This window comes from Dreissena polymorpha, chromosome 5 (genome assembly GCF_020536995.1).
Source record: "Dreissena polymorpha isolate Duluth1 chromosome 5, UMN_Dpol_1.0, whole genome shotgun sequence".
Taxonomy (NCBI): domain Eukaryota; kingdom Metazoa; phylum Mollusca; class Bivalvia; order Myida; family Dreissenidae; genus Dreissena; species Dreissena polymorpha.
In genome coordinates, this window is record NC_068359.1 from 55,076,175 (window position 1) to 55,098,015 (window position 21,841).

General features: G+C 32.8%; 1 protein-coding gene and 2 long non-coding RNA genes across 3 annotated transcripts; 1 reads left to right on the forward strand and 2 right to left on the reverse strand.

Annotated features, from left to right (window-relative positions):
• Positions 1 to 234: 234 nt before the first annotated feature.
• LOC127831673 (uncharacterized) lies at positions 235 to 3,959 on the reverse strand. The gene is made up of 5 exons (XM_052356692.1): positions 3,862 to 3,959; positions 2,500 to 2,663; positions 2,019 to 2,207; positions 1,172 to 1,276; positions 235 to 719 (listed from the first exon to the last, which is right to left on the reverse strand). Exons 1-5 carry the CDS (start codon positions 3,874 to 3,876, stop codon positions 572 to 574), a joined length of 621 nt encoding a protein of 206 aa, XP_052212652.1. The 5' UTR covers positions 3,877 to 3,959; the 3' UTR covers positions 235 to 571.
• A 9,630-nt stretch (positions 3,960 to 13,589) lies between these two features.
• LOC127880998 (uncharacterized) lies at positions 13,590 to 15,701 on the forward strand. Its single transcript, XR_008049855.1, has 5 exons — positions 13,590 to 13,632; positions 14,038 to 14,124; positions 14,607 to 14,710; positions 15,085 to 15,153; positions 15,573 to 15,701. It is a non-coding gene; the product is annotated as an uncharacterized LOC127880998 (long non-coding RNA).
• Positions 15,702 to 18,604: 2,903 nt separating this feature from the next.
• On the reverse strand, positions 18,605 to 20,177 carry LOC127881442 (uncharacterized). The gene is made up of 3 exons (XR_008050045.1): positions 20,099 to 20,177; positions 19,325 to 19,420; positions 18,605 to 18,684 (listed from the first exon to the last, which is right to left on the reverse strand). It is a non-coding gene; the product is annotated as an uncharacterized LOC127881442 (long non-coding RNA).
• Positions 20,178 to 21,841: the final 1,664 nt, after the last annotated feature.

Genomic DNA, 21,841 nt, shown 5'->3' on the forward strand with positions numbered 1-21,841 from the left:
TTGCATATTGATATGGTGAGTGCTGAATTTGGCGACAACAGAGTGGATTGAGTAACATAATACGTGATCATAATATTGAGTAGTGCGTAATGTTTGACTGATAAATAATACGTATTTCCTAGACAGATAAATCAATCATTTCATTACAGTGTCAAACAGGCCTAATCTGATAGTAATGCACACAAATCAATAATTATTACACGAAGCAGTTTAAAAAACACTAAAGTGATCACAGATTACTTGAGTTTGTTTTAATGTAAGGAACGCGTTACGTGTACAATACATGACTATATATTATATGAAAAGACCAATAGCACTGTATTACACATTATAACAAGTTTTATACAATATGTTACAATAACAATGAAAATGTAATACAAACTGCATAAACCTATCGCATTCCAGATTCCACTGTGGGGCGGTGATGTATTTCAAATTTAATGTTACCCAATATTTGTCATTACAAAAATGCATTTACATGCTACACGTATAATAATATACACGTATGAAAATGAAATTTTTTACAACACATCTGAATAAAGCGCCTCGGAAACAACCACTGTTACTGTGTTTAAGTATATGATTGACAAGAACAATATGATTCTATTTGGAACATGTAGAAGCCGAAAGGGTAAACCGGCCCTAACCCCGAGAGGTCAATTGCCAACAGCCCCATTAGATTGTTTTCTTGCTGACAATGTTGACAGTCATTGGTTGACCTGTAAATGAGATTTTAAAGTCAGTCATACTTAATAAAAAAAAATAATATAACATAAGACTTATACCGCACGACCCCTTTTCATATCAAATAAAAATGTTTAATATCATATGAAGATTGGGTCATATATGAATGTGGCCGTTTTAGTAAAGAATAATTATAATATATAATATACAATCAATTCTTAAAAGTAATAAAATATTTTCCTGATGTTAATATTAGAAATAATTTTTTGCGTTTCCACCACACAAATCAGGTATCGTAAATCACTTTAATGTACGATTTGGTTTTCGAAAATGATCTCACAACTTATTTGTTGCTGAACAAACTAAAAACATTGCATTTCGAGACTTTAAAAATCCTAGTTTTTAAGTTGTGTTCTGTTATTTTATACTATTTGTTGTGCAACTGAAAGAGCAACCCTTATACAATACTGAACAAGATCATTCTAACCCGCAAGTTCCTCTCGTGAATAGCTGAATTATATGACGCGGTTCTCCATCCACATCATCTCGAATTCGAAAAGTGCTGTCGTCGTATGGGACGATATGTTTAAATCTACAAAAAAGCAAACACTTGTGAAATAAAATAACATTCACGCTGTGAACAATTAGTTGTCACAGTAGCAGATAAATCGCACTATTTATGATAAGTCTCGTTTTTAAATAGGTCAACCTCATTTTAAACACTTCAATATTATATTTAATTACCACTAAAATGCATACATTTATTAAAATCACAATAAAATAATACTTTTACTTTATAAACATTACAGAACGACAAACCATTCTTTAGTTTCGCTGTTTTTTAATTAAGCATCGTTCTTTTAAAACTGGGCTTAATGAATGTGCGCTAAGTGTCTTCCTACAAACGAAAAAATCCCTTTAAGCGTTGTCGTCACATCGATATTATTGAAATTGACCCATTAAAACTAGAGACACCGCAACGGTCTAACAGTACAACACAAATCTATACATAAACTTGTAAAAAATAGTGACACTTCACCTCATTGTACATACAATTGTCAAACAAGAGATACTTCAGAACTATGCACATAAAATTGTCAAAACTAGAAACATCAAATATCATCACATTGTAAGAGTAACCGGCTTTAATTGTTTAGTGACACCAATGGATTATAAATAAGCTTAAACCAAACTGCAATAAAAAAACTAGCTACTTCTGATTTAATGGTATATTGAACGTACAGATAATAGTGTTTACATATAAAAGCAGTTCATTTATTAGTTATATTTATAATATTAGGATACTTGCATTTCTCTTTCATGCAAGAACTTACGTTTCACAACAGTCATCACCATCTCCCATACCCAGACATGATGATTTCCCCTTTGGCCCGAGTGATGTGCTGTTCTGTACAGAGGGGCTTAAGCATGAATTAGTCGACAGAATTGGTAGGCCAGTCTTCCGTTGGTACTCCTGCACGGCGGGGAAAAGGCCAGGAAACATTCGGTTGAGTCTTTCGAAACTTCAAACGCAAATTGAGAATGGTGGTTAAAAGTTATCCAAAAAAAACAGATATTAACTGTATATAGAAAGACATATCCTTAATATATGCAAAATATTGCGTCATGTTTTGATATTAAAATTTGTAGCAACTCTTGGTGTATACCTTCATAGATATAATAGTCAGGCATAGGTGTTATATAGTGTGTTTTGGAAAATCCTAATAACATATGTCATTCAATAGGTAGTTTCTGACGCAAACAATCATAGGACGACGTTGAAATAATAAATACAGTTATTACCGACATGTTTACCTGTTATAAAAACATCTATTGTTCTGACAAATTAAAACACCGTTGTCGGAAATGATTACGTTTTGATAATCTTGTGGTTGACGAATATTTTGAAAACCATCTAAAGGTGTATGCCCGAGGACCAATCGAGCAAAATACGGAAGCAACCATAGAAATGAAACGCCCTGAAATGAAATAATTCAATATGTATTTCCTAGGCTTAAAATTTTAATCAATAATGTGTTAATATATGTTGTTTTATTTCACAACTGTATTGCAATAAAAGTAGCGCCACTGTAATGGGCATCTTTGAATGTATTGTTTTCTAAATCATCATTATTTTATTGAACTGCATAAACATTTTAGGTAGGCTTTCCATGCTTGAAGAAATATACTGATTTTTTCAAAACAACCCCCACGCTCGGCTTTTGTCCAATTTATTTTCCCTCCTGTGGTATATGACAGTGCCATAATTCATCCAGATTTCCAAATATGGACATGCAGTTGATGTGTACAGATGCTGTAGATGTGTTTAAACAAGATAAATAAGTATTCATTTATTTTTTATAATTTGTTTTCTATGTAAGTTGTTTCAGCCAAGTAGAAATAGGGTTGGTGAAAAACAAAGTGTCATAAAATTCAAAAATAGTATCATATTTTGAATTAAGTTTTCACAGTTACACTATATACAGCAAAAATACCAAGAAATATACAAATTTACCGTTTACTTTTTGAAATAAAATAATCATGCAACAGGTACTTTCAGCAGTAAATCACCCAATTTAGCCAACACGTTGTTTTGATTATACAAATCGAAGAATGTGCGTAAAAATTGCTGCATATTCAACAATACAAATAGCTTATATGCTATATTAAATCAAATTATGTTATAAAAGATGTAAAACGCGTCACAAAAGTATGCGTTGTCGGCAGGATTCGACCCTGCGCGGGAAAATCCCAAAATATTTCTAGTCCATCGCCTTGACCACTCGGCCACAACAACTTTACATTAGTACCTGCTTAAATTAGATATTCATAAGTAAACAGGTAAAAAGGCTCTTCGATTTTTGAAGAAGTCGCGGGGAAACATTACAGTGGCGCTACCTTAAAAGACCCAATTTGTCGTGTGTCATTTTAACGAAATTGGTTATATATATATATATTGCGCTGTCTGCAAAATATATTTCCATGTTATAAAATAAACATTGAAATCATGCGTTAATTATATAGACTAGTTTATCTATCTTGCCATGTAGTTAAGACGGTTTTATAGTAGTTCCAGAATAATTATAGAACGTAAGTAAGTAAGGTTAATTTAAGACTAAATAAGTATGAAAAGACATATGTAAAAAAACAAAAACTAGAACTAAACGTAGAACATACCGCGCGATAAGCCATCAAAACAACTAACAAACTGATTAAAATTAAAAAAACAAGTGAACGTTTTCACCACTTACAGAGAGTTTAAATAGTAATTTAACCATTATCTATTACCCAGCGATTTATTTTACGTGTCACTGTAAGTGATCGAATATCTATTCATAAAGAATTTGTGACGCATGGCATTAATTAATATCCTCTGGCGAACGTAGTGAATATCAAAATAGTTTGTTTCAAGTGGAAAATGTGGCGTTGTATCTATTTGTCAAGTATAACTTATCTAGTTTCAGGGGGCATAACATGACAACAATTTCGTAGTTTATAATGTCGATAACAAATGTGCAATGGCAAACATTTTGACCAAATTCGCATACATGTATCAGTTGTTTTTTTTGGATAAGTATCCAGTTCTGGTAAGAAATGGTAAGAAATAGAAAGAGAACTTTATTATAACATAGTGGACAGAATGTTAACATTTCAGCACGTCCTACGTGAAAACGTTGCCATACAATGTTGTATGTGTGTTGTTGTTTTTTTCGGCGTAAGCTGCATAAGCCAGCTTTTCACCTTAGCCTGACCTTTGTAATTGTCCAATAAAATTCCAATAAAATTTCCCGCGGCTAGGTACGAATGAATACACTTCATTTATTCCATTGGCTGATTTGAGTATACCACCAGAACATTGGAAACATATCCGCGTCTTTGTAACACTGTTTTACTGTATAAAACAATTGTATCTCGAATGAAAAGACTTAATAGATAGAACAGTTTTATACTCAATTCTCGACATCAATACAGTTTGTGCGTACACCTTTTATTTTCAGAGTATTACCAGCGCAAGAGCGTTTATACTTAAAAGGCTATGTTCTCATATTTAGTACTTTCTTCCATATTCCTGTCAACATGTTAACATGTAAAAGTATAAAGAGCAATGGAAGCGAGGCCTCACTTTAAAGCATTGCATTTCAACCCGCGAGGTATATCGGGTCAATTCGCGGACATTCAGAGTTTATATACAGGTCATCACCGGAGTTGGCGGCCAGTAAAATAATCGTTATATAATAAAGACGCTATCCGTGAACTAGGTGACCTGGAATTTTCTTTAGACCAGAAATATGTTAAATGAAGATATTCAGCAATATAATTATGGTATGTAAATAATAGATTCTTACTGTGTTTTCAACAATACAATGATAAATATTATTGTTGATAAATTTAACAATAATTATTCGTCCATATTGCCTAATGTACTAAAGTGATATTATGAGCATGTAACAGTTTATAGGTGTCTATCGCAACCGTTGATTATTGTTGATGTTTCTACTTCATATACACTTATATTAATTAATGCAGCATCATCATACTAAAACAATATACCAGAAAGAGAAAAATAATGCATTTGAATATCAACCGTACTTTCGTTTGACAACTGATCATGCGTTTACGAGTTGAACCTAAATTTAGTTTTAGTGCAGATTTGTTCATACGACACAAAGACACGAAATTGTTTTACGGATCATTTCAGCTTACAGGACTGGGTGGGTCACGTAAGAATATCGAATGTAAAATATATTTTTATAAACAACTGGTAGCAAGGTGAGTTGCAGATTATTAATCAGTAACCACATTTTAACTAACTATTTTGACCTGTTAATTCTTTTCAGCTCAATTCAACAGTGCGAAATGCCCATAATATCACTTTAAGCATTAGCACGATGATAATTTGTACTGTTAATAATCGAATCAAATAGCAATGCCCGACAAACCACTAAAACAGGTTTGTTCGAAGAACGCGCCTATAAATACGGATACTTCTCGTGTGGCCGGTTGACTCATATGTTTAAATTTCACTTCCATTCTTCTTTTGGTTTTCTGTTTTGTATCTATAGGTTTATGACCAGCAATATGTTATAATGTAAAATAAGCCGCGAAAACTCCCCGTAACATCCCGTACTGCGTGTGATGCAGCTAAGAACTGCACAGAAAAAGACATTCGCTATCCTTGATCTCATTCATTAAACTATTTACGCCGTATATCTTTTTCGGCGTAAGCTGCATAAGCCAGCTTTTCACCCTGACTTGACCTTTGTAAGTGTCCAATAAAATTCAAATAAAATTTCCCGCGGCTAGGTACGAATGAATACACTTCATTTATTCCATTGGCTGATTTGAGTATACCACCAGAACATTGGAAACATATCCGCGTCTTTGTAACACTGTTTTACTGTATGAAACAATTTTATCTCTAATGAAAAGGCTTAATAGATAGAACAGTTTTACACTCAATTCTCGACATCAATACAGTTTGTGCGTACACCTTTTATTTTCAGAGTATTACCAGCGCAAAAGCGTTTATACTTAAAAGGCTATGTTCTCATATTTAGTACTTTCTTCCATATTCCTGTCAACATGTTAACATGTAAAAGTATAAAGAGCAGTGGAAGCGAGGCCTCACTTTAAAGAATTGCATTTCAACCCGCGAGGTTTCGGGTCAAGTCGCGGACATTCAGAGTTTATATACAGGTCATCACCAGAGTTCGCGGTCAGTAAAATAATCGTTATATAATAAAGACGCTATCCGTGAACAAGGTGACCTGGAATTTTCTTTAGACCAGAAATATGTTAAAAGAAGATATTCAGCATTATAATTAGTGTATGTCAATAATAGATTCTTAATGTGTTTTCAACAATACAATGATAAATATTATTTTTAATAAATTAAACAATAATTATTTCACCATATTGCCTAATGTACTAAAGTGATATTATGAGCATGTAACAGTTTATAGGTGTCTATCGCAACCGTTGATTATTTTTGATGTTTCTACTTCATATACACTTATAGTAATAAATGCAGCATCAACATACTAAAACAATATACCAGAAAGAGAAAAATAATGCATTTGAATATTAACCGTACTTTCGTTTGACAACTGATCATGCGTTTACGAGTTGAACCTAAATTTAGTTTTAGTGCAGATTTGTTCATACGACACAGAGACACAATATTGTTTTACGGATCATTTCGGCTTACAGGACTGGGTGGGTCACGTAAGAATATCGAATATAAAATATATTTTTATAAACAACTGGTAGCAAGGTGAGTTGCAGATAATTGATCAGTAACCACATTTTAACTAACTATTTTGACCTGTTAATTCTTTTCAGCTCAATTCAACAGTGCAAAATGCCCATAATATCACTTTAAGCATGAGCACGATGATTCTCGATACAGTTAATAACCGAATCAAATAGCAATGCCCGACAGACCACTAAAACAGGTTTGTTCTCGTGTGGCCGGTTGACTCATATGTTTAAATTTCACTTCCATTCTTCTTTTGGTTTTCTGTTTTGTATCTATAGGTTTTATGACCAGCAATATGTTATAATGTAAAATAAGCCGCGAAAACTCCCCGTAACATCCCGTACTGCGTGTGAGGCAGCTAAGAACTGCACAGAAAAAGACATTCGCTATCCTTGATCTCATTCATTAAACTATTTACGCCGTATATCTTTTTTAAAGATATTTCTTGTTTAAAGATATTTCTTGTTTTAAATCGTTTAATACTTAGCTGGCATGTATTGTTTCTATAGCACAGAACTTGATATCTTGTCATACATGTAAACACATGACTGTGTAAGTTGAAAGCTGACCAAGTAATCCTTTTTCACATAAGATAAGACGAGCCGTCTTTATCAATACAACTTTGTTGTAGAAGCTTAAATAGCTCCTATTCACTGAACTGTTTATGACTGATGCATTTTGAGAAAAGAGAAAGACATTTTAAAGTAAACACATCAAGCACAACATGTTGTTTGTTTTGGAAAACAATATATCGTGAATACATGCTTAAGTAATTAACCACCCAGAAAGGAATTTCAAAGGTGCTTATACCATCAGAAAACGTCATTTACAATTGGTTATTGATGTCATTTAAAAAAATCTTAGGTAGGTGGATACTTACTTCCTTAACACGTAGAATTGTTCCATTTAAAACGAAAGGGAATTAAATATGTTTTTGGTTCATATATGTTGTTACTGAGTAAAACAACGGTTTTAATGTATACTTAAACTTATATATTAAAATAGACAACATTTGTAAGTTAAGTTTGTCTATTTGGTTCAATCTGGTATGCATTTGTGTATGAACATCTTACCTAAGTTACAAATTTGGCTAGTTTGTACTTTTATACTAACAACGTGACCAAGTGGTTTACAACTCGAACATAGGCTCATGTTAGCACTTTTCAACCACTGGTACATATTAAGCTTTTTATAAATCAATTTATCCTAAAAAAATGCTGCGAAATGTCATGCGCGTTAAATCTTATATATTTGAATACGCTTTAACAATTTTACATACTGTTAGTATCTATACATTTTATAAATCATGTTCAAAATAAAAGTATTGTAAACACGGATACAGTTCAACATACTTAATAAATGTTTATGTGTGCAAGTGAGAAGCATATACTTCACACAAATGAAATCATTCCATTTTGTTTGCATCTGGTTACACCAGCGAGTGAAGAGATGCAAATCAGAAATTAAAATTGAAACAACCTAGGGCTCATTCGTTCAGTATACAAAAATATACGTATAACGTGCGTGATAATGTGTTGACCGTGCGCAATAATTAGTAGATAATATGGTAAGAATACCAAGAATGGAGGAAAAGATTATGTATATGTGATTCGGAATTCAGCCAAACACTGGTGTATACAGATCTATAACAGACTGGCCCAAACTTAGGGGGTAATCACGTGATAGTCAAGGTGGCGACGTTCATGCCGGGACAAGTATTTTTCGCCGTTTTATACCCTTTCTTACTAACGTATTTTTTTATGCCACTCACTTTCCAGCCATATCAACAAGAAAGTTACTAGCATTTCTTTTGTATTAATCTTTGCCCTACAACTCGATTTTACATGCTGCGAAATATCTTAGCGGAATGACCTATTTACAGCTCTACTTAGAAAACTCGCAGCGAGTAAAGTCGAGACCTGAAGGCAAAGTTTTAAACGAAGTAAATGCTTTTCACTTTCTTACTTAGATGTCTGAACATTGCGCGTCCTTTTTAAAGTTAAAAAAAGCAATAAATTTTATAAAACGGTGAAATATACCTGTCTCGGCATGGACGTCGCCATCTTGAATATCACGTGATTACCCCATCTGCCAAACGTCATATTTGGTGATAATTATTGGCATAGTTAAGCATGAAAAGGATTAACCCATTAGATTTTAACACAACTGCATAGAAATAATCCATGCGTGACCCTCTTTCAATATTATACACATATCTATATATATGCAATGGACCAGATAGATTTGTATAACATTGAAAGAGGGTTACTCATGGATAATTTCTATGCAGTTGTGTTTAAATCTAATGGGTTTATTAGAAGAAGTTGTTTGAACTTGAAGTTTACCGGTACGCAAGAAAGAATGAAAAAGCATATACTTGTTGTGTTGCTGATAACGCTTAGCACGACTATAGGCGCCTCATATATACAGAGTCGACAAAAATGATTAAATCAGTCATAAAATGAAATCCAAGCGAAAAAGTATAGTTAAAAAACCTTGTTTGATAACGAAATTATAAACTTTAAACGATACATAAACAAAGCTACTCAATTCTCAATTCCGTTTAATCGGTATTATATTAATGACACGCAGAATACCCTATACATGTAAGCTACTTATAGTATACAGCAACACAGTAGTCGGTACTTACGGAATATTCATTTGCGTCTAGAAACCTTCATATATCAGGTAAATGACTTAAAAGACAAAACTATTTGACTTCACTGCATTGGATGATTGCCTTTTTATGACAAAAATCCTTCAATTTTAACTGCAGTATTAGCAAAAAAAACACCGCTGTCCGCCATTGTTGTTATTTTTTGAGTTGGGTTAATTCGCGGTTAAGAGGTTTAACAACATTTATATTAAATGTAAAATGAATGAACAAAGATCTGACACACCATTCACAGTTACAAGTAATAAAGTATATAACAATATAAAATTATGGAATTTAAGACATCAAATACAATAAATATCACATTTATTTTCAAGCAGTGTCCGATTCTTTTCAACAATCAAAACAAGTCTAAAATTTCAAATACTATTAGAGTATGAGTTTAAACACATTTTATTATCAAGAATCTTTTGAAATTGGCAGTGAGAGATGTTTTCTTGCATATTGAAAAAGCAGATCACGCATGGTTTTTAAACAAAATCCAGAGGGCGCCAATGAAAGCCCTGATTATATCTTGATTTTTTATAGCGATCATCCAGCACAAAAACTGTTAACTGTTAACAATAAATGGTAACACATTACATATATGTATAAAGTAAGCAGTTTTTATTATGCAATAAATAGTCAACTTAAAATCTAAATGGGTACAAGGGAAACAACTTTAAATTGGGCAAGTTTAACTTTTGATCTCATGTTGTAACCCATTTTGCAAGTTTATGCCAAGTCTTGTTATCCAAATTCGATAGCTTTAAGAAGTTTAGGTTTTTTTATTTTATGCTTTGTGGTGGTTTATAGAGAAATATCAGTGAATTAAAACTGATAATTTCACTGTTAAAACAGTGAAAATTATCAGTGAAAATTTTCGATAATTTTCACTGTTTCACCGGAACTATATTTTTTACCCCATTGTGACCCCCACGCAGTCTTCCACCAAGAAAGAGAACTCTTTAATGAATATTTATATCAACTAACGGAGTAACTTCCATTGAACATACATGTACACACTTTCGTCTGCTTTTTAAGCCTTTACTCTGAAACTTAACAATGAATGAAATGGAAAACGAAGAAATTAATTTTAGGTTCTCGGATATTTTTGATTTTGAAGATTATTTTAATGAAAATACAGAAAATCTTAATGAGACATCAAGTTTAGCAGAAGAAACAACAGCAACAGTATCAACAGCAACAGTATCAGCAGCAACAAAAGTATCAGCAACACTGTTATCCATAACAAAAACAAACCAAACTTATGGAAGGGCTTCAGAAACAATTTCTGCTGGGATACAGTCATCAACAGCCACTGCAGCAAAAACGGCCACAGCAACAACAATGAAACGGCAGTTTCGAGATTTCAATATTGACAATTTCCTGAATGAAAATGAAAATATGAACACCAAAAAGAAAACAGTAAGTGGCATGAAACTCTTCAACCAATTTCTTCTTCACAAACAAGACTCAAGAAATGTTGAAAATATTCCTTCGCATGATTTGAACAATCTGATTTGTGAATTCTTGTTGGGTGTCACCAAAAAAGATGGAAGTGAGTACGAGCCCACAACACTGCGAGGCATCATCGGCTCAATTGACCGCTATTTAAAACACAATAACAGTAACATATCACTCATGAATGACAATGAATTCGCCAAAGTCTGGGAAGTGATGAAAAGCAAACAAAAGACATTGAAAAAACAAGGCTGGGAATGAACCCAGAGAGGCTGTTGCACTAACAAAAGAGAACATCGAGGCAATGTATTCAGCCCAGACACTAGGAGATTCTAGTCCCAGAGCATTGATTCATTCGTTGTGGATGATCTGCACAACCCATTTCGGCATGAGGACGGCAAATAAAGAAATACATAAACTCTGCTGGGTGGACGTTACACTTGGTGTTGATTTTGAGTCAGGCGAGGAATACATCACACGCGATACCGAGCGCCAGACCAAGACCAGAACAGGGGAAAATCCAAGAAATACCAGGTAAATTTCTATGTCTGAAACATTGAACTAAATTCATCAAATCATGTATTGCCTTTTAATTCAAGTATTTAATTTAATAGTCATAATTATAAGTGGCTTATAAAATTTACATGGCAAAATTAATGTAAATGTAACTTGCTTATATTTATAAATTATTTTAAATCAACAAAATGGTTAACTTATTAATGATATAATAATTTTTTATGTATTTAAAAAATTATGGCCGACTCATTTGTAACAGAAGATCAATAAATTAATGATTAATAAATGAACTTAATGATTAATTGCCAAACAAAAGCTATTGACATCATGTTTTATATGGTTTAAAGCAACTTCGTGGAAACTTTTGAATTCATTATTGCTATTTTATACACAAATAAAGTTTAATTTTGTTAGGTCAGTCAAACCAAGGGCTTATGCAGTCCCCGAAGAGCCCAACAGAGACCCAGTTCATCTGTATAAGCTGTATGCAGACAAACGGCCGGTGGAAATGAGAGGAGATGACAGTCCGTTCTTCGTTACACCATGCAACAGCACACAGCTTGGCTGGTTCAGGAGGTCAGCAATTGGTATAAACAAGCTGTACGGACTCATGGCAGAGATGAAGGCGGACGCTGGGATAACAGAGCCCAGAATCACCCCATACAGGTAGAATTAATTAACATTTAACTTATTTGCATATGTATGGTGGCACTAAGCCAGGTGACATCAAAGCTAAAAAAAAATAACTCGTGAAAACAGACTTATTTTTGTTTCCCCGACTTAATTTTTTTGGAGCGCTGATGTCACCTCAGTGCCACTGTACATATCTCAAATAAAAATAAAATGATCTCTTACCTTTAAATTAGCAATTATCACCATTTGTTCAAGATTTCTTATTTCAGCACGACGCCTTTCTCCGATTTTCCAGATCCACGCACTGTATTTTTTTTGGATGAAGTTTTTCAAAGGGACACAAAGAAATTACAAAAGCTTAAGTTTTATTGTAATATGCAATGTTTCCTTTTGATTTTTTTTCCAAATTTATAGCCAAGACTATCAATAAAATTACTTTCTTTTACAGTGCAAGAAAACACTTAATCAAGACATTAAATGATGCGAATATCCCGGCTCACCAGATCGTACAAATTTCAGGCCACAAACATGTCAATAGTCTAAATAACTATAGTGGGATAAACAAGGATCAATCAAAACAGATTTCAAAGACCATCTCACATTCAAACCAAACTGGTGTAGCAAAGCAGAATCTTTCTCCATCGGCAACTGCAACCACGTCAATGAGTGATTTACCGATGGGAAGAGAATTCTTTGTAAACTCAAATTTCCACGGCAACGTTACTTTCAATTTTAGCAGCTCTGAAATGGGTCTGTCCCAGAAGAATGTGTTCAATCAACAAGTGCAATCTCGAACACCAACGCCGTATGTTTTGCCTGATTTTCCTGATCAACCACGCTACAAGCGTATCCGTATGATTCCAGACAGTGATAGCGATTAAATAGTTTGTGATAAAATTGGCACGAACACTTACTGATGATTTTCGCATAATTCCATTTATTGTTATCATTCCTTTCGTGTGCATTTTGTTAATAATGGCGAAGACATTGTTAGTGTTATTTACGCTAAAAATAGACTCCGCATATTAATACACCAACATGACATAATAAATAAATTGTGTCATCATATGATTATTTATTTTTTAAATGATGTTATCGGTGTTTTTTATCTTTTCACTTGATATGTGTTGCATTGTAAATACATAAAAGTTATTGTTTAAAGTGACTGTCCAATGGATTAGTTTACTGAATTTAGAAGGCTATTATTTTGAGATTAATTAATAACATTCGTTAATTTGAACCATATCCAACTCAACCTTTTACTAAAAACTACAAAACTAAAGAGCAACAGCCAAATTGTATTACGACGTTTGCGTCTACCTTAGGAAATCCCTTTCTATTTGTATTTCGCGCTTCGTGTCACGTGATTCAGACACAAACAAACAAAATGGCGGAGGCTTCGAAATCTACAATGAGCGAACCAGTAAGAAAATATGGTTTTATTGATTTAATAATATATAATTTATTTAAGATGCCGATCTGATTTTATTTAATTCAACAAGATGAGTTCATCTGCCGTTGAATGGTAGCAAATTGTTGGTCTTTACCTTGCAATTCGATGCTAAATGTCGCTGGTTTACAAATTGGACGATAGTACTTAGTAGACGACTCGAATGCATGAACATGAGAATCAATTTAACGTATTTTGATTTTATGATTTTCTCGTTTTGACTTTTGAATTGTGTGTAGTTGATTTTGCAATGTGCGGTTTTCATTAACTTTTAAATTTTGCTAATAGAAGCCAGTGGATTCTTCCACAGTAAATTCGTACCCAGATCCTAACACACAAATAAGTCAGTGTATTTGTGTTTATGTTTTTTTTATTTAGGCCAAAACAGAGGGAGAGATGAGAAGAAATAAACGCGTGAGACAGCCATCTAAGAGAATGTTGTTGTATTTTCAGGACACAGATTCAGTAAGTTAATTTTAATGCTGTTGTGTGTACACATTTTAGTTATATGCCAGTTATTTGATTAATTCTCCCACCTGGTCAAGCGGAGGGGTATAACTATTTGTGACCAGCCGAACTAAGAAGAAATAATAATATCACCCTTGTCCGCTCTGTGTTGATAAATGCAGGTTTGACTATAACCCATTATGATTTACAAGTTAGAACTATTATTGTAAAGGCCTGAGAGTTGAAAAGCAACCTTGGCTTAGTATTGTAGGACTTCTTGCTTTTCTTCACAATATTTAGGTCTGAAATCTGTGGATGTAGGCTGTGGTTGCAAATAACATGTAGTAAATCAAGAAATGCACTATAACTCATGTGATTAGGTCATGACATTGGCATCATGTTTTTGTCATTTTAGGGTAACTCTTTTTGCTCTTATTTATTAGATTTTCTGCATTACTTGGTTTTTATCAAATGCATGATGTTTTATTTGTTACACTCAGGATTCAAGTCTACAGAAGGGTAAAGGAAAACGTCCTGCCAGAAAGTTGATACATTAGCAACAACAACTAAGGGGACAATGGAACACCATAGCACGTCTGACAATGTAAGATTGCTTTTATTTGATGATTAAGTGCAGTTAGTGAGTTATATTTTATACTTCTCATTCTAAAATTTAACCTCATCTTTTAAGTGATTCACCTGGAACTAAGTGGGTGCTTAAATTAAATTTTTGTTTATTTCAACATAACACTTTTATAAATGATCACAGCAGAATATTTGCGCTAATTATACTTCATATCTTTATAAGGTTTTCTTGGAAATACAAACGTGTAACAAACTTTCACTACCTGATAAAGTTGGAAGTCCAAACTTCTACATCTTTTTCTGATGAGGTGTTATTTATTTATATCTTATTACTTGGCTATTTATATTTGTTGCATTGCAATATGTACCTCCTGGATGTTTATTTATATTTAGGAACCAGTACTGGCTTTTGTTCCTTCAAGTTCTGATGAGTCTGAAGGAGAACCACTCAGTGAGAGAGAGGTAACTTAAATAATTTGAATTACAATTATTTATAAAATCATAATTTTACTGTTTCCTCTCTGTGATTTTAGAGAAACATATATACATAGTACTGAAAATGTTTCTTGTCGAATAATCAATAGAGTGGTATGGCTGTTTTAAATCCTAAAAAGTCAGTTCATGCATAATCATAAGTGTCAGTGCTGTTTAAAATGCATCTTTTATTTTTTTCGCTCCTTCGTTTGTCCGTTCATTCATGTACAGTATTATATGAAAACACATTCTATGCAGTCCATATGATATGAAGTTACTCGTAAGATACACATGAAACAACAACATACCTGAAATGCATACCTTACAACTTTGTATATGTTTGGACATGCTAATTGAAATTTAATCATGTATTTTTTTTCAAACATGTCATGTTAAATCTTTTTTAGGATGATTTAAGAACCAAATGAAAGGGAAGGAAAAGAGGAAGTAAGAAAGTGAAAGGGCGCTGTTATGTCCATGAAGAACAAGAAAAAAATAATCTAAGGTTCGTTTTTCGTGTTTGTTGAAAATATAGACAGAATAGTTCTAGTATAAAGCTTATAACAGATTAATAATCATGCATGTAGATTGGAATAATAACAATACATAATTAAACAATCATTTGATCATTATGTCTCCCCCATTCTTGCCCTCAAGTAAGGGCTACTTTGGAAAGGTAGCACTGTATTAAGTATAATTTCAGTATCACTGAAGTCATTTCCAATAATGTTATATGCCAAATAGTTATTTGAAACCATAAATTCTGCTCCTTACACCTAGTTTGTTTGAGACTCTAATAGAAAACTGGAAATTTTGCTCATGAAGAACTTTGTGAGGGAGACTTATTTTTTCACAAAAAAACTGCAAGTTATTGTTGTGTTCACTTCCCTAAAATTTTCTGTGGCAATGTAGATTTTTATTTAAACATTGTCAAAAACAAAGCTTTTTTGCACCGACTCACTAGAATTTGCTTTAATATCATTTAGTGCTGTTTTTTTTTATTTTGGTGGGCATAATTAGGCCTAGGATCATGAAACTTCATGGGTACATTGATCATGACTGACAGATGACCCCTATTAATTTTCAGGTCACTATGTCAAAGGTCAAGGTCACAAAAAATGTATTCACACAATGGCTGCAACTACAATGACAGCCCATATGGGGGGCATGCATTATTTACAAACAGCCTAGTTGCTATTCTTTTTCATTTATCAGACATAGAACTTTCTTAGTTTTGATTATTTTTTGTTCTGACTCCTTTTTTGAAACATTTATATTTATGCAAATCATTTGAATTCTGCTTAATCATTTGAATTTTTCAGTTCTATGCATTTTGTTTTGAAATACCAATTTGTGTGAAATGTGCTAGTTTATTATTAAAACTTGCACAGCAGTTTTTACATTTGTATGCTTACTTGGTGTCATTTGAATGAAATGCCATGAGTACTCTGAATTGTAAGATGAAAGAAATAAAAGAAGCAATAACATATTTCTTAAGAATACTATGTAAATAAACTAATTGAATATCAAAATTCATTTCTTGTATACTTATTTAATTTTCTTGTTTGAACTTAATAGTTTGATTTTTACTCTTTTTAGCTCACCTGAAAACAATGTGCTCATGGTGAGCTTTTGTGATCGCCTTTTGTCCGTCGTGCAGCGTCTACATTTGCCTTGTTAAAACTCTACAGGCCACATTTATTGTCCAATCTTCGTGAAATATGGTCAAAAGATTGGTCTCAATGATATTTTGGATGAGTTTGAAAATGGTAACGTTTACCTGAACTGAAAAGACAGTTCATAAAAAACAGTCAATAGTGTATTACCTGTTTGTATTCTGATTTTTTATATCTTTTGCTTGTATTCAATTTTAAGTTTGCATTTTGATTTTTTTATTATGCCCCCCTTCGAAGAACAGGGGGGTATGTTATTTTGCTCATGTCGGTCCGTCCGTCCACTGAATGGTTTCCGGATGATAACTCAAGAACGCTTACGCCTAGGATCATGAAACTTCATAGGTTTATTGATCATGACTCGCAGATGACCCCTATTGATTTTCAGGTCACTTGGTCAAAGGTCAAGTTGACTAGAACCAGTAAAATGGTTTCCGGATGATAACTCAAGATCTTACGCCTAGGATCATGAAGCTTCATAGGTACATTGATAATGACTGGCAGATGATCCGTATTGATATTCAGGTCACTAGGTCAAGGTCAGTGACAAAAAACGTATTCACACAATGGCTGCCACTACAACTGACAGCCCATATGGGGGGTATGTAAGTTTTACAAACAGCCCTTGTTTATTCTTATTTCGAGTCATTTTGTTTTACACTTGATATTTTGTTAGATTATGTTTCTTAAATAACATTTCAAACTATGACATATGCTAAGGCATGAATAAACATTTCGAAATCAATAAAAAAGCAACAAGTTGCTGTTGAAAATTTGAAAAATAGTATCTTATTATTGTTCAACCATGTTTTGTATCTTGTGTGCTTTCTTTATGTAGTAACCTGTGCAGACCGTCTACATTTTAGCTCAGCCGAATCTTTAATATCTATAAAATTGATATACAATTGAGGTATTTTATTCAGTGTGATAAGAACTTGTTGGCCCATGCATGGAAATTTGATTTGTTTTTAGAAAATTTGTATTATATTCATCTGAAAAATGGATCGAACTCAATACATGCACATAGAAATATGACAGGAGTTGGTTCGAGTGTATGATGCTGGCATTTAATTTGATTTGCATTTCAAATGAATAAGGCCATTAAAAAGTATTAAATGTTAATGTGTAAATAGAACACTGAGGATACACTCTCACATTCATAGTATCGATAATTAAAGAAGAAACTACTCTCAAGGTCAATTATAAGAGGCTTAGAGACATTGACTACAATGGTTTATTAAATACAGGCTATAAAGAAGACCATGAAAAACACGTATCGATAATCAAACAAAAAACGAAACTTTTTGTAAGAAAAATTATGTTCTTTATATGTGTAAAAATGTATTGATAAAAATCGAACAAAATATATTTAAAAAAAAATATTTTATGCTAAATTCAATATTAAAACTTCCTGAAATAATGTCATTGCATTGTACAACCAAGAGCATTCATTATTTATAACATAATGTAAGATTGTACATTTTCAAAACACTTCTAAAATTATATTAACACTAAAGATGTGAAACTTAATAGTTATCTAACAAAGATAACTTCAAATGAATATCAAACACGTCTTGTGCAACAATTCATTTTTTTCGCTTTTCTCAATCTAGAGACATGCTGATCACTAAGTATCGATGTAGGTGGATGGGTGACAGGGGCTATAGTTGACCTAATTCTTTTGGGGTCTTCAGACAGCTGTTCACATTTGCCACTTATTCTTTTCTTTTCTTGGTGAATTCATTTGTATCTTCAGTGATCAAACCGGTTATGTATGTATACTCCTTGGGTTTGTTCATAGGTCTTGTGCTCCAATTACCAGCAGCTTTTGAGTGCACTCTTTCCCCTGAAAGATTGTTTTATAACTGACATGATGTTTGGAAAAATGAAATGACAATTGCTAAATCAAAACCGAGAATTAAGATCTATAGACAATATATATGCCATAATATAAATTTACTGATTCAGTGCATACCATGCTACAGTAGTTATTTTATGCCAGGAGCATTGTTTGCAAAATGTATAATTATTATTCATATCACATGAATGTGTCAAATTTGAGCTTAAATACATCATGTTTGTAAATTCAGTTGAATTGTGTATAATAAAAACTTTCAATAATTAAACATAAATCTGTAAATTAATCCTTACAATTCAAAATTTAATAAAACCAGGAAATGTGTTTCTGACAAACACTATCTCCCCTACTGCGCTTCTTTGATTTTTTATCATTTGACAGGTTCAGATGAACTCTTTAAATCTTATTACTTCTCTTGAATTTGTTTTTTTTTACCTTTGACCTTGAAGGATGATCTTGACCTTGACCTTTCACCACTCAAAATGTGCAGCTCCATGAGATACACATGCATGCCAAATATGAAGTTACTATCTTCAATATTGCAAAAGTTATGGCAAAATGTTAAAGTTTGACGCAAACAAACACACAAACAAACAAACATACAGGGCAAAAACAATAATATAAATACCTCTAATTTCCTTCTTTGTTCAACAAAACAGGACGATTCAAGTGTTTTGAATAATCTATTGCTGCTAACTGACACCTGCATCTATAAACAGCATAGCTGATAAAAAAAAGATTTTAGAAAATATAACGCAACTCATGTGAAAATCTGCCTTTAGGACTTTGATGATGTTACACGAGATATGAACTCATGCAACACCAATGACTTGACATATTTATAATCAGAATTCATTTCTTGATTTACTACTAGTTGCTTAAACATCCTGTGAATAAATACAAAAATCATGTTCACAAATAATTTAACTATCACATGATGAAATAAGAGCACCGCATAATGGGTGCCATGCTCGGCTTCGAAAGCTTGTCAGATTATTTTTTTTTAAGAGGCCTCAGTGACATTGACCTAGTGACCCAAAAATGGGTGTGGCGTGTAGAACTCGTCAAGGAGCATCTACATATGAAGTTTCAAAGTTGTAGGTGGAAGCACTTTGATTGTAGAGCAAAATGTTAAAGTTTTAGCACGACGCAGGCGGACAACACGACAACGACGAGCTTGCTATGACAATACCTCCGGTTGTCTCTGAAAACAGCCGAGCTAAAAATATTCATATTTTAGTCATTCAGGAAGTTTATTACGAGACTTATCACAAAGGGTACATCATTTTTACATTATTAAAATGTAAATTTTCAAAAATAATGAGCATAAATTCCTTTGTTCAATGAGCATTTGTTCATGAAATAAAAAAGAAACACTTAACAAATGGAACGTTTTATTTACCTGAAAGCATTTCGCTTTGGAGCATACATCAAAAGATGATTGTTGAAGCTCTCTAGTTCAGAAGTAGTCCTGAAATTTAAAAGCATATTTCATTTCTGAAACAAATCTTTTATACTTAAAGGGTTTGTGTGTGTGTTTAAGTCAAATCGTGTTCATTATGTAGCAAAATAATAACGGGAATTTATATAAAAGTTGCTTTGTCACACAAACTGAAAATGAAGAAGACTTACGCATCGATCAATTTTTCGATCATTTTCTCGTCCTTTTCAATCCCAGTAGCTTCTTTAACTCTTCTCCATCGATCACACTGAATACCAATGTCTAGTATCCTTTCCCTTTTATTACACCTGTACCTTGCATCTCTTGTTTTTTTAGTCTTTTCTTAGCGCTAGCACTTGTTTTTGTCTGAACCATCTTGAATTCTGATGGCTTTCAGTTTTCGATCGCATATTCGTATTTGTGAAAAGTGATTTTCCAATAAAAATATTGATTTAAATATGAAGTATATTTTATTGGTTGATCAAAAATATTCAATGAAAATTAATATTTTGCTCAACAAGCTAAATCTCTTTCTTTAGAAATAATGTAATTTCTATGCCAAAAATAAATGACGGTACCATGTACCACGTGACTTGTCAGCTGATTTTCAGCTACATTTATTTTAAGGTCAAAAACGTCGAGCGGCGTTTTTGAAATATAATATGGAATTCCCAGCCGCTTGGGCTTATGTGATGGTTTGTGTTATACTTCCTTTTGTCTGCTTTGAGTTTTTGTATCCTTAAATCAAAGGCGATAATCGTTTTTTAATATCTTAAACAATAATTTTATGTTTTGTTCAAACCATAATCCATTGGACAGTCCGTTTGTTGTCTTGTGAACTATTTGCAACGCTTATTGTAAAAGCGGTAATGATATTTTGGGTCGCCCAAGCGGAAATTGGTTTGAACGGATTGGCAAATGTATAAATATATTAATGTGTGAGCATAAAATAAAAAGAAAATTTGTTGGATTGGGTGGAATATCGATTTTAATTCACTCGTGATCATAGAAAAAATATATTTTCACGAGTGGCGCAAATATAATTTTCTATGATCACTCGTGAATTAAAATCGATATTCCACCCAATCCAACAAATATCCTCTATATAAAACATGTATCTATTGTGAGGTCTTTTTTGATGCTTAAGACCGGGAACATCAAGATGCAGTCGAAGAATATATCAGAAATGAACTTGTCATAGATTAACTCACTAAACATAACTTGACTGACACGTATCAATAGTATGTTTGACTTTGTGTTATAATTGCCTCTATTGGATAAAGTTACTATTCACTACAATGAAAAACATTTCTTCAATTACAATGTACATTGACCTATAACAAACATTGTAAATATTATGCTCTTCACTGTTTGGAAGGAAAGTTTTTAACTTCTTTGGTTTGGTTTCAAAACCAGAACTATTACTGTCGCGATATACGAGTAATTCACAAGCAATTTACTACACCTAATAAATACTGTTGAAAATAGGGTAAATTGGCATATCAATTAGTGCAAAGCTAGGAGTTATGTTTACAGTTAGGCTCTTAGTTAAATCAGACAACATGGTAGTGCTTTATCTCTTTGAAATAATAAAGACACCATATTCTTAAGACAGTCTCAGTTTTTAGGGATTTTAGGGCAAGTTGAATTTCGACCAATTATTAGTAAACAACAGTTATATTTTGGCTAAGACTAAGAACTTAA

Coding starts and splice junctions, on each gene's coding strand:
- LOC127831673 (XM_052356692.1), bottom strand. Junction 2,208..2,499: donor AATAGATGTTTTTATAACAG/GTAAACATGTCG, acceptor TTGCGTTTGAAG/TTTCGAAAGACTCAACCGAA. Junction 720..1,171: donor TTCACGAGAGGAACTTGCGG/GTTAGAATGATC, acceptor TCTCATTTACAG/GTCAACCAATGACTGTCAAC.